This window comes from Micromys minutus (assembly GCF_963924665.1).
Source record: "Micromys minutus genome assembly, chromosome: 6".
In the NCBI taxonomy this organism is placed as follows: Eukaryota; Metazoa; Chordata; class Mammalia; order Rodentia; family Muridae; genus Micromys; species Micromys minutus.
In genome coordinates this window covers 65,957,494-65,971,621 of record NC_137975.1, presented here as the reverse complement: position 1 = coordinate 65,971,621, position 14,128 = coordinate 65,957,494, and the positions used below count along the sequence as shown (strand labels likewise).

At 43.1% G+C, this 14,128-nt stretch overlaps 1 protein-coding gene across 2 annotated transcripts in view; it reads right to left on the bottom strand.

Annotated features, from left to right (window-relative positions):
* The window catches only part of B3GALNT2 (beta-1,3-N-acetylgalactosaminyltransferase 2), a 39,497-nt gene extending 36,617 nt beyond the window's left edge, over positions 1 to 2,880 (bottom strand). For both annotated transcript variants that reach the window (XM_080917947.1, XM_080917948.1), the window contains exon 1: positions 2,623 to 2,880. In XM_080917947.1, the coding sequence (XP_080774073.1) occupies positions 2,623 to 2,737 (115 nt within the window). In that variant the 5' untranslated portion in view covers positions 2,738 to 2,880. The remainder of the gene's footprint in view (positions 1 to 2,622) is intronic.
* Between the last annotated feature and the right edge of the window lie 11,248 nt (positions 2,881 to 14,128).

Here is a 14,128-nt window from a genome sequence, read left to right as displayed (position 1 = left end):
TCTGGGTGTTTTGCTGACCAAATTCTTATAGCTTATATACATGGGAACTAAAATCCTGAGATATAGCATAGGGGGATGCTTTTGGGAGAACCAGCCCTAGGCAAAAGCGGAATACCACACTCTATTTGTCTTTGAACTGCTTGTCCAGTCAGTCAACAAACATGCTGGACCCAGGTATCCAGCCCTACACCTACACATGTTCTTGGTGATAAGCTACTATTCTTTACAACTCTGATTTCCTTTTTTCCAGATAACTCATAAAGAGAAGCCCTTTCTTGATCACATATGCTTTCTATATTTACCACTGCATAATTTCTGCTAAAGCACTGTCCAAAACTAGTCTGCAAAAATCAAGTCACAGTTTATATCCCCTGGCTATAGTTTCCTTTTCTGTCTGTACCATCGGTGTGCTATATTTCACAAGAGACCTTCCTCCTAACCAGTTGTGCTCCATGACTGGTTTCAGCTGTTTAAAGCCACTACATTAGAAGTGTAGCTAATCTTAGTACTGACATGACTCACTTCCCTCAGCTGTCACCTTTTCAGAGGGGCCTTCCTTGATCTCTCAGATCAACTCTTAGAGCTCTGTCTCATTTTTCTTGGTCATACTCCCCTTCCCCACGACAGATTTACAGTCTTACGGTCTTCCCTATCAAATGGTTAAGACCTGGAGGGCAGGCACTTTACACTAATTACTTGCTAATTCTGACCTCAGAAAGAAGATGGCCCAGCAGCCCTCTACTGCTTGCTGAACCATTAGCCAGAGGGCTTTTCTAATATTCAGAGAAGGTAAATTTCCCTTTCAAAAATTTACTGGACTAATGAAATGGTTCATCAGGTCAAAGGACTTGCCAAGTCTGATAATCAAACTCTGAACGTCACAATCCAAACCTATATAGTGGAAGGAGAGAACTGACTCAAATTGTCCTTCAACTTTTACAAAAGCTCCGTGCTGTACCAATGTGTACACTCGCACGCACACATGCACATACACACAGACACACAAATGTAAAAAAAAATACTATTGTGGCTTAAATGGGACTTCAGACAGAGTAGAAAACAAAATAAATCTTAAAATGTTATTTCAAGACAAAGTTATTTAGTAAAATCTCCGGTCTTAGGCTTAATGTATGTGGTCAGAAAGTAAAAATGCCCAAATGTTTTAAATATTTGAACAGCCAAATAGGAAAGAGACCTGTGAGAATTTTTTTGCGATCAAAATACTTCTGCTTTTGTTTTTGAAGTCCCATGGGAGGAGAGTGGAATAGGAATCTGTCTAATTAAAACATCCTACTGATTATCTGACAAAGCTCCAATGTCAACACAAAATTTTACAACTAATATAACCCCGACTCTTCCTACAGTTTGCTTCCTTAACCTAGTCTAGGAAAATGGATGAGTACGAAAACATCAGGAAAAATGTTCCAAGCCCCCAAACTGCTTGCAGTCTTACTTAAATACAAGCTCAAAGGCAAGGTTTATTGTGTTGAACCCCAAAAGAATGCTAATGTTAAGGTCATATATTCTATACTAGCTGTGCAAGTAGATTCCACAACTCACTCAGCTTTGAGTGAGAGAAAGCACAACCCCAACAGATGTTAGGTAGCAAAGCATTTTGTATGTACGACCTTAACTAGTTTGTAAAAGTTCCACAAACTAAATACACATATAATGTATTTATTATACCACTTAAGTGGTTCATTCTTTTCAGTCACACAAATAGCTTTTCCGAAAAAAACAAAAACAAACAAACAAAAAAAAACCGGTGGTTGTCTAATAGGAAAAGAGATCATTACTAAAATAACCCCAGTGTAATCTGGTAACAGTCTGAGTTTTGAGGATTGCTAAATAAGGTATAAAACTTAGTTCTGTGATGGTTGTGAAGACCTGTTTTAAAACTTTCCGAAAAGAAAACAGCTGTTTGGATATGAAATGGTAAGATAAATCCTAATGTAGTTAAAAAATAAAATAAAACAAGCATTACCCTATCTTTAAAATAGCTATATAGTTCTCATTATATATAAGCATTCCGGGAATAAACTTGAAAAAGACACACGGGAGACACGAAAAGTAGTGTTGAGGGTCGTAGGACAACTCTGGATACCCACGTCAGGTTGTAAAGCGAATTAGAACAAAGATTTCATTCCCACGATGGATGAAGTTTTGGGAACAAACGTACACCAAGTTAAAGAAGAATCCGGCCTTCCTAGGCCCCTCAATTAGCAAGCTACCCATGCAGAACTACAGGGGCGACTCCACTCACAGCTGAACCCTAGTTCACATCGAGATTTTTTTCCCTGGCTCACCTCATGATCAGAGAACACAAAGTCCCTCCTCGCTGCAAAGTGAATCCTGACCCGCAAAGCTAGCACCGGTAACACCGGCACGCTCGCCCGCCCAACCCCCAGCTCGGAGAGAAGCCCCCCAAGTTGTGACCAGGGCCCTCGACCACGACGTGGGCCGTTGAGCACACGCTGATAAAGAACGAGCAGTCGGGTTCGCCCGACGCCAATGAAAAGACTCGTTTGTTCGTCAGTACTGGGACGTCCGAGCCCTCCTCGTGCCCCTCCAGCCATCCTCCGTGGCCTCCCACGACCGCAGTGACCGAGCCCCTCACCTCACCTGCCGCGCTGGGCCCGGTGTTGTGGGGGACCGGCGGGGAACGGAGCCAGAGGTGCCAGAGGTGCAGCGCGGCCCCAAGCAGGCAAGGGCACAGCAGCACCAGCCACTTTCGCATTGGCCGCTCCCACCTCGAGCCCCCGCTGCGCTCTCCCGCGTCCCGTCCAATAGCGAGGGGACCTAACAACACCGAGTGCCACCCGCAGTGTTCGCGCCCACGCCTGGCGTTGTCTCCGCCGCTCGCTCCTCAGATCCGTACCACGAGCGGCCGCGGTTTACCGGCCAAGGCCCCGCCCCCGCGTGCGTGGCCTTCCCACCCGTTCCGCCCTCCTCGCTCTGGCCCAGCCCTTCAGTCCGCGTCCTTGCACGCTCCTGTCTGCCGGAAGGGCGGGAGCGGTAGTTCCTCGCTGAGCACAGGAGGGAGGCGTGCCTGAGACTCTAAGCCCTAGAAACTACATTTCCCATGGAGCTATGCGCGCTGCTACGCGACAAGGGAGGAGGCCAGGAGCACACTGAAAGCTTGCCGGTCTCATCCAGCTGCAGGTCCTTAGCGGCACAATGAGCATGCGCACTAGCCCTTATGCTACTGCTGTCCTGTAGTTGAGGCGGGCATTGCACACACACGGAACCTGCATGATTACTGCTTAAGTTGCTGTCCGACTCCCTCAGCTGTGGACATTGCTGCAGGGCGCATGAGCTCGAGGAGCAGTTGCCTAGTTGCGGCAGGTTTATATGGCGTCTTAGTGCTCAAGAGATAGTAGTGTGCTTCACTGACAGATCCCATACGGAGGGCAGCTGGGAGCCTGAGTGCAGAGAATTTCCGGCCCCCCTCTAGTTAGTTATCCAGGTGAGGAGGACGGAAAGCAAGGACAGAGGAGAACCACGGACCTGGAGGCTGCTGCAGCCCCTGGTCCCGGGTGCCCACACGTTCCTCACTAGGATAACTGTTGGAAGCACAGGAACGAGAGCTTCAGCCACCAGATGACTTGACAAGTTCCCACCAAATTGAGGTGACCAAATGTGTGAGGGTTAGGTTTCCAGAAGATCCACCTCCAGCCAGAGTTTAGGAACGAACTTCATTGGTGCCACCTCTCAGGCTAGGCATCATATTGCCACTGAGCCTCGGTTTAGTAATCAGAATTAGCAATTGCCCCCCCCCACTCCCAACCCCGCCCCCAGTGCTTCAGGTAGTTGACTGAAACTTCTGCAGAGGATGACCTTGAACTCTTGATCTTTCTGTCTTTACCTAGACATCCTGAGCCAAGCAGTGCTTTGGGATGAAACTCAGGGTTTAATCTGTACTAAGCAAGCACTCTACCAACTGAACTACGTCCTCAACCGGACACTATGTTAAGATTAACTTTTTTAAAAAAAGATTTGTTTGATTTTTTTTTTATTTGTGTGTGTGAGTGTGCATGTGTGCCAGGCCTGGAAGGTCTATCCTATCCCCTGGAGCTGGAGTTTCAGGTGGTTGTCAACCACCCTGCGGGTACTGGGAACTGAAATTGGGTCCTCAGGAAGAGTTCTTAACCATTGAGCCATCACTTCAGCCCCTTAAGATACCTTTTTCTTTGGCTATTTTTGCAATGTTTGTGGGTTTTTTATTTCAATTTTTTTATTTACTTTAATCATATAAAAAGCTGTATTGCGCTGTTGTATGTATTTGATAAAATAACTCACATGGTTAAATTTGTTTCCATTAAAAAGAAATTCGTTTGAGCTGGGGATGAAGCTGAATGGTGGAGCCTTGCCTACCAATGAGCAGTTTTGGTTGATGCCCAACCCTGTACAAAAAGGGGAGGAAATATGGATATTTGTTATTCATTACAAATACAGAATAGTTGAAACAATAGTAATCATTTCATATCTCAGACTTTAGTACAGGTCAGGAATTTGGGAGCTAAGTTCTAGTTCAAGATTTCAAAGTTGGAAGAATATCACCCAGAGCTCCAGTCATCTCAAGGCTTCTGGGTGGTTGAAGTGTCTACTTTGTACATTGTTTACTTAGATGGCCAACTCGTTAAGAACAAAGACACATTGTCACTTCTGGGTTAGTAAATTGGTCCCACAGAAGAGTCCTATAGAGTGAATACCTATGTGCAGAGGATTCAGGTATTCACCAGAATGACCACCAGGAGGCAAAGACCACTGAGAGCCATTCTAGATCCTAGATGCTGACTAGCACAGCATGCCCTGAAATTTGGGTGAACACTAGTGTCTCAACACTCTGGGGTAACTTTAGAACCCCTATATACAATAGTCCTGAAGACAGGAAAGAACACTTTTTTTTTTCTTTTTAAGAGTAACAGAATTAAGGGGATAACATTTGAAATGTAAATACAGAGAATATCCAATAAAATAATGTTTTGAAAAGTAACAGAATTAAAAGATCAAACTTCTGTATACTGCTTTCCTTCTAAGGATGAACATTTTTTATAACTTTTAAGATTTACTTTTTAATTGTGTGTGGGTGTGCGTACCCATAAGTACATTTGCTTTTGGAGGCTAGAACAAGACATTCTAATTCCCTGGGGTGGAATATAGGTGGTAGGAGTAAGCTACCCAGGCAGACTTGTTATGCCCTGTTCACGAGACCCCCAAAGAGACCACCAGGGACCACAACTCCAGTGCGAGCACACAAGAGTCTTTATTCAGGTTTGAGCCTGGGCCACAAACTATCCTGATGCAATAGGATAGGAGATCAGCCCCAAGGTCTAGGGCCATGGGGTTTATAAAGGAAAAAAACCCTGTAAGCAGGGATTTCCAAGCCTTGGCGTTACATGATTGAGTAAGAGGTTAAAGGGGTGTGGGACTTTAAGCTAATTGGTTTACAGCATCTGGTCAAACTGCAAGGAGGGACCACACCTATAAAAGGAGCTTCCTGACCTGGGGATAATTCATGTTTACTTAGCCCACTCATTATTGGCTGGCTACAGCTGCTATGTCTACTTTGCAACTGCCAAGAATATCTCAGTGTTTTTTCCCCCAGAACTCAAGGGTGGGGGCCAAGTCACTCTGAGGACAAAAGCCTAAAGTGGAGTCTAAACGAAACAAAATGGAGTTTTTGTTCTGCTACTTTAGATCCTTCAGACTCAGGTCCCTGCCTTTCTTGGTAGAACTTTCTCTGTTTAAAAAACTATGATGGGGGCTAGAGAAATGGCTCTGTAGTTAAAAGCACTTGTTGCCCTTGCAGGGGACCCAGGTTTGGTTTCCAGCATCCACATGACAGCTCACAACTACCCTAACAACCATTTTAGGATATCTGACGTCCTCCTTCTGAGCTCTGAAGGAACCAGGTAGGCTTTTGGTACACATTCATACACTCAGGCAAAACAGTCCACAAGGGGGCGCTGTCCCTCCCTCTTGTCCTCCCAGCTTCTTGCCACCCGTAGGTTGAGAAAGACTGGTTTAAATGATTACTTTTGGATCTTTAGTCAACAGTTGAATTCTTCGGAGAAAATGTCTGTATGCTGACTAGAAGAAGGTAGCAACCTTTTACCCAGCGGATGCTTCACATCTCACTCAGTCCAAGGCTTCCTGATTCTCGTCTAGTTCCACTGCGCCACTGGGTCAGCATTCTCCTGGATGTGGAAGAAAGAAGAAAATCGTCAGTTCTCCACAGAAGGGAGCTTCCAGCAAGGAAGCTCTGCAAGAAGTGGTAAATAGAACACTGAAGCTCTAGACTCCAGCCAGACAGGATGTGAACCGCAGTAAGGACTTTGGCTTTTGTTCTGAAACAACGCTTTGCTCAGATGAACAACAAGATCCAACCTGTTTCAGCAGGATTGTTCAGGCTACTGAGTGACGTATGATGAATCTCCCAGTGGTAGTAGAGGTTCGGCATGCTTTGACAATAGTGACAACGGTGGCAGTGGTGACAGCCAGACTGAAGGTGCAGGAGCACCCTGACAAGTGTCCTGGAGACTAGCTGCTATGTGCCTTTGAAGTGCACCCCACCATCCAGGGTAGAATGTTGTTACCTGTGTGGTGCTGAGTCTGTGTCTGGAAATTGCTTGTGACTGGAAGTGGCTGCTTTACACAGGAAACAGTCTATTCTCCTGAGACAACCTGCACACACTGACCAGTTGAACAGGGGTTAAAAGATTTGGGAGAACTCTAAAGAGCCATCTCCTGGTCTCAGTGACAATACAATCTTAGTTCAACTTCTTCCGTGGTCCAGTTCTGCTCCCCACATCCTTAGGATTCTCCCCATAACAGTCTCCTGTGATCCCCCTGTATCAGAGTGTATGCCAGGAAACCTGACCCTAGGCAGTGGGTCTGATGGTACTCCTTGGCCAAAACTCTACAGAGTTCTATCACAAAGACTCACATTCTTCTTGTGACCTACGGGTGTGATCCACAGCACGTACCCCCAGCCTCGTCCTTTGTTCATGTGCCTCCATGTCCCTTGCTCTAGAACCACTCTGACCTTGGCTGTCAGGTTATAATTCTTTTTAGTTCTTTTCCTTCCTTCCTTCCTTCCTTTCTTTCTTCCTTCCTTCCTTCCCTCCTCTCTCTTTCGTTCTTTCCTCCTCCTCCTCTTCCTTCTCCTCCTTTGTCATTTCTGACAAAATCTTGCTGTGTTACTTCAGCTGGCCTAAAATCTAACCTGGGTTGGCCTTGAATTCACCTTCTTCTTGGAGTAATGGAATGACAGGTGTATGCCAACACAGCTGACTCAGAAGCACACAAATGCACTCTTGCTTCTTTGGAAATTATATTTTTATGAAAATACAGATGCCTTTGTAGCTCATTTTAGTCAGCTAAAAGATCTTTTCAATATGCTTTCCCTTCTTCCCTTAAGGCCCCCTACCACAACCAACCTCTATAGTCCTCCTATTCTATCCTATTCCTTTCATAACACTCATTTACCTTACCTAACAGTTTAATGGTTACTGTTTACTTAGGGCAGAAACAGTTGCCCTCTATCTTTTGTCCACTGATGCATCCTAGTACCTGGAGTGGCAACTAGTACTTTCTAGGTGTTTCATAAATATTTACTGAGTGACTGATTGAGTTGAACGAATAAATTTGAGCATCGATGAGTTGATTATCATTATAAGATGTAGGAGTTTGGAGCTGAGCTAAATGGAGATATCAAGATTTAGGTGGGAGGAGAGAAAAGTGGATGATAAGGGCACTGAGAAGATTCCAGAATATGGGAGGAAAACATGAGCTTTGTCATGGAAGACAAGAAGTATGATGGGGTTGGAGAGTGAGCAACTGTGTACTAGGTTCATGAAAAGCATGAGGCAGGATGAAGAGTGGCTACTGATTCACACAGGAAGGGTTAGGGAAAAAGACGCAGTACCTCGAGTTGAGGAGTGGGTGAGTCGTAGGAGGCAGAACTGCTTTGTGAGGTAGTTTTTCAAGAAGTTCCTGAAGTTTGGAAAAGGAAGAATGAGAGCAAGGGCAGCATTTAAGCTGAGCTACTGTGTGATCAGCTGAGAAAGTCACACCCCATCTGCAGGCCTCACAGGACACTGACGGGTGTTGCTTTTTCCCATTCTCTACCTTGCTAAACCATTGGACTACCCTCAAAGCTAGCCACCAAAGTCCGTTCCCTAATTTGACCACTGGCTCATTCCTGAGACTGATTACCAAGGTCCAATTATCAAAACATCAAGGTCCAGCAATCAAAAGTCACTGACTCTCTCTCTCCTCCAGCTGAGCAAGATGCCCGGGGAGGGTGTGGGAGGCAGGCATGTTTCAGTTCCAGCAAGCAGTAGAACTTGGGAGCTTAGGCTATGTGACTCTGGCTTTAGCGAGATAAATAGAAGGGAATACTGGGACAATTGATGCTGGTCAGCTGGAGCTAAGAAATTAGCAGTGATTAAGGAAAGACCAGCATCACTGAGGTGAAATCTGGGAAGTGTTTTCTGAGAGCAGCACAAAGCCAGAGATAGCCAAGGTTGTAATTCTTGCTGTATTAAAGTACTTTTCTTTGGGCTATATTGAATTGCCCTGTTCTGTGTGAAATGTGTATGTGAAAATACAGGGAAGCAATGACATACAGTGTTCCCAATCATAAGTAAATCAATTTTAAAAAGAACATACCTAATTCATTTTGAAGATAACAGGTATTGTGAGAAACATTATTGTTGTCTTCCTTAAACCATAACTTTATTGTCTAAGTCGTTTAATGCTAAATGAACATGAGAACACTTAAAGATACACTCTAGTGGTTATTAGCAGAGTCAGGAATATACAAGCTAGCACATTGTACCGTGATTTGTGTGGCATCTGTCTTAAGGTACTTTTCCTTACCTATAAAGGATTGTACTGCTTTTTGTGAAATGTGCACATGTAAATATAAAAAAGTAATGACATTCAGGGTTCCCATATGAAAGAAAATCTATCGGAAGGCAGAATTTATTTCATGGGTTTTGAAGATGGCATCTATTGTGAGAAACATTCCAGCTGCTTTCTTAAAAACAGACCTTTACCACCTGAGATATTTAAAGCTAATTGTACAGGCAAAAACTAAACAAAACTCTCTGGTCACTAGCAGTGGGAGGAATACATAGAAGTGCACATTCTTCTTTGATTTGTGCAACATCTATATTAAAGTACTTTTCTTTTACCTTTAAAGGATTATACTGTTTTCTGTGAAATATGTACATGTAAATATAAAAAAGTAATGATAGTCAGGGTTCTAAGAAATCAAAGCATCTCCTTAGGTAAGTCTTAAATGCTGCCTTCCATTCCTACCCAAACACAGGTCACTGATTTAGGAACTGCTGCATTCACAGGACTCCTACATTCCTGGCCAGCCCAGGAAGCCAGCCTGACTTGTGTAACTTGACCTGTGTCCTATGAACATCTTTAGAAGGGACACAGCTATGGTTTCAGCCTCACAGAGGCTGCTCTGCCCAAAGAACTAAAAAGAAAAGAAGGAATTCCAGAGCCAGAGGAGCTTACAAAGTCATCTTGGCCAATTCCTACCCAATACAGGAATTCCGTCTTATTCTAAAGTAACAGAGCTATAGCTCATTTGTTAAGTGCTTGCCTAGCACGTACAAAGCTCCAGGTCCTGTAATCCTAGCACGTAAGGGCAAACAGAAGGAGCAGAAGTTCAAGGTCATCCTTTGAGGTTAGCCTGGGCTCTAGGAGACCCTTTCTCAACACATATGTATATAGTTATGTACCCATGTGTGTATATATTTAGTGTATACGTATTTCTATTTAGTAGAATATAGTGATAGAGAAACAAAGAGCACAGGTCTCTCCAGTTTCTTTGCCTTGCTGAAGGTCAAACCAGGGCCTTATGCATACTAGCCAAGCATTTTACAGAGCTCTATCTCCAACTCTTAGTTTTTAATCTTAGCAAAACCCCATCTCAAACATTATAATTCCTTCTCATCATCCCTGTGCTGTGTCCCTTCAGCAAATGCATTTCCACGTGGGATTCTTTATAATACACTTCTTATGAACAACACGCTGCGGTGCTTTTTCGAGGTGCAAGTCTCCTTATACTGGCCATGATGGTCTGAAACTGCTCAGTTAAAGTGGCCCTTTCTCCTTGACTATTGAGGATCAGAGCTACAGATTCACCGCTGAGACTAGCTTACAACATAGAACAAGTGCCTCTTACTTAGTCAAGGCCTTCCAACTTCAACATCTTACTGTACTTACTTTAATCCCAATCTCCTACTAAAGGATGGGAAAAAGACAGATATACAAACAGGCAGACAGGCAAACACATAGACAAGTATTTTCTACTAATAAGGGATAATACTTCTCTTATATAACTACATTATAATTAGTCAACTCAGGAAATTAGTACAGAGCTAGGCTACAACCTTAATCAGATTTTGGCAGCTGTCCTAACAATGTCTATTATAGTAATTAAGAAAATCCAAACTTATGCACTATTTTCCATTGCTCTCTCTCTTTTAACACAAATAACTTAGTTGATATTTTATTGCAGTGAAGAGACCCAATGACCAAGGCAACACATAAAATAAAGCATTTAACTGGGGGCTACTTACAGTTTCAGAGTTCCTTCATTATTATCACGATGGGGAGTGTGGCAACAGCCAGACAGGCAAGACGCCAGAGCAGTGGCTGAGAGTTCACTGAGTTCACGTCTGCTCTGTAAACTGCAGGCAGAGAAAAAGACAGGGAGGCAGTGAGCAAGCCATAGAGAGGAGAGGAAGAAAGGGAGGCCTAGTATAGGCTTTTGAAACCTCAAAGCCTAACCCCCAGTGACATATCTTCTCCAACAAGGCCATACCTCTTAATCTAGTCCTTCCTGAACAGGCTGCCAGCTGGGAACCAAACATTCAAATATTCAAGTGTATAGGAGCCATTCTCATCCAAGCCACCACAGAAAGGGTATCTATGTGCTGAGTCTTGCTTTGTGTTTGACAGGGTGAGCATTTGTCAAGAGTCAAATGCCCCACAATTTGAAACTGCTAGCTTTTCTTTCTTATAAGGCACAAGCATGGACCTTTGGCAAGGGTACTACAGACACAGTTATGTGTCACATTTAAGGACATTTGAGACTCTATGTGGATAAACATTTCTTTGTAAAATCCTGGGAGTGTGCTATAATTTTTCTATAATTCTAAACTGAATTCCTACCCCACATGCTTATCTACTGGCTTTTCCCTAACAATATCTTTCCTTAGCAGAATAAAGGTTGCTGGTTATTTTGTTATTGTACTGATTTTAATATGTTTTGCTCAGGCTGGCCTTGAACTTACTAGATAGCTAAGGTTAGCCGTGAAACCTTCTATCTAGCATGTGCTGAGATTTTGTGCACAAGCTATCATGTCTTGCCCAAGGCTGTTATTTCATCCTATTAAATTAAAAAAAAATTAATCTGCATCCAGCAAGGAATTCTGTCTTAGTCTTCCTAGTCCTGAATATTGAAATGATATTCTGTCCTGGACTCCCTATGTAGATCAGGCTGGCCTCAAACTCACAGAGGTCTACCTGCCTCTGCCTCCCAAGTGCTGGGACAGGTGTATGCCACTATGCCTGGCACACTGCCGTTTTAATGGCCTTTAAACTTAAAGTCTGGCTACAAAAAGTTCTGTCCTCTCATGACCCCAAACGCATCTGTTTGTCCTCTCATTCAGTTATTCAGTTCAAATGTACTGTCTACTCTGAACAAGTGTTCTAGGAATAGGATAAAACACTTCAATAATGACACAAAACAACTAATACAGAACAGGGTGGAGAATGTGAAACACACAGGTAAGGATTTCTTAGATATATGGGAGAAGTACTCTAAACCAGCAGGGGAGAGCCTGGTTCTTCAAGAAAGACAAATAAGCAGGTAGGGCTGTAGCTGGTAGCCCAAGGCAAGAGGGTGGAGCCTCTGAGGCAAGAGGGTGGAGCCTCTGAGGCAAGAGGGTGGAGCCCAGGGCAAGAGGGTGGAGCCTCTGAGGCAAGAGGGTGGAGCCTCTGAGGCTAGAGGGTGGAGCCTCTGAGGCATGGCTAGTTTCATCTTACATTACAGCAGGCCTTTGCATCTAGGCATGCTACATCTGCGGATTTAATTACCTGTATAGCAAATATATTCCAGGGGATGGGGGGAGGAAGTCATGTTTGTATTACACATTATAGGATTTGGGGGATCATTATTCCCTTAACGCCACAGCATAACAAAATTTGTATAGGACTTGCATTGTATTTGACAATGAAAGCAATCTAAAGATGATTTAAAGTATACAGAAGGGGGCCAGGTGTGGTGACACACGTCTATCACCCCAGTGTTTAGGAAGTCAAAGCATGAACATTTCAAGGCCAATTTGAGATATACATTAAGACCTGTCTCAAAGCAAAAAAGAAAAAAAAAAGCACACATGAGCATGTATGTATAGCATTATGCAGGCACATGCCATTTTATACAAGGAACTGCAGTACTAATGGAGGATAACTAATGTCAACTTGACACACAAACACATCACTATTAAGCCTCAACCCTTACTTTCTTATTCATCCCCGAGATCTAAATGACCTCAAGAGTCCCACAGTCTTTACAAAATCTTACATATTAAAATTTCAGTCCGTTTAAAATATCCAATCTCTTTTAAAACTCAAAGTCTTTTTTTTTTTTTTTTATTCAAAGTCTCTTAACTGTGGGCTTCATTTCTTCCTTCAAGGTGGAAAAAAATCATGGAACAGTCACAATCAAAATCAAATTCTAACCATCCAATGTCTAGGATCCACTCATGAACTTCTGGGCTCCCCCAAGAGACTTGGGTCACTTCTCCCTTTGTAGCATACATGTTGTCCTCTAGGGTCCAGTTGCCTGTTCTCCATGGCTGCTGCTGTTCTTGGTGATCATCTCATGGCACTGGCATCTCCAGAACACTGCTGTTCTGGGGCATTAATTGCAACTGAGGCTGCACCTTCACCAATGGTCTCTCACAGTGCTGAGCCTCAGCTGCTCTCTATGACCCCTTCATTCCTTCAAAACCAGTACCACCTGAACTCTTTTTGAGACTTTATTCCACCTCCTTAGAAACTCTTACACTTCATGCATATATTTTTTGGATTGATATATATTCTTAGTAAGTAGCCTTTTCCTCCTAAGCAACATAATTCTTCATAATTTTTTTTTCTTCTGAGTTCTACTTGGTCCAACATTAGTAGAGCGACTTCAGAATTCTATTGGTTAAAGTATGCACCATAAACATTCTTGTAGACAGTACAAAGTTTAATATTGTTTTTTAACCAGTTGAACAGATGATGTCTTTTAATTGGTGTGTTTAAGCCATTCATATTTAATGTATTTTTATGTGTTGAATATTAAAATTTGTGGCATTTCTAGTTATAAATTTAATATTTTTATTATTCACTTTATCATTACTGTTGAATTATTACTCATTCCTTGTTATTCTCTTTGAAAAGCATTTGTTAACATTTAATGAATTTCCTACATTAGACTTCAAGCCACCAAGACCCACGGTCTTAGTTAGGGTTTCATTGCTGTGAAGAGATACCATGACTAAGGCAATTCTTATAAAGATAAACATTTAATTGGGGGCTGGCTTGCCATTTCAGATTGTGTTCAGTCCATTATCATCTTAAAAGGAAGCACAGCAGCCTGCAGGCAGACATGGTGTTAGAGAGAGAGCCGAGAGTTCTACAATTTGATCCAAAGGTCCCCAGGAAGGGACTGTCTTCTACAGACAGTTAGGAGGGACTCTCTTCTGCCCTGGATGGATCTTTAGTATAAGATGTCAAAGCCCCTCTCTACAATGACACACTTCCTCCAACAAGACCATACTTACTCCTACAAGGCCACACCTCTTAATAGTGTCACTTTCCATAATAGTGTCACATATCCAAACCCTCACACCCACTTTAATCTTTCTGTAGCTCTTTGCATAACTGTTGTCTTTCATGATGATAGTGCATCTGAGAAATTTTCTTTTCTTTTGGAACAGTGTAGTCACTTAACTACACCATATTAGATGGGAACAGACGCAGACTTGATTTTGGCAGGATTTACTCCTGTCTGCTTGTCAAATGACTTCTGCCAAATGAATCC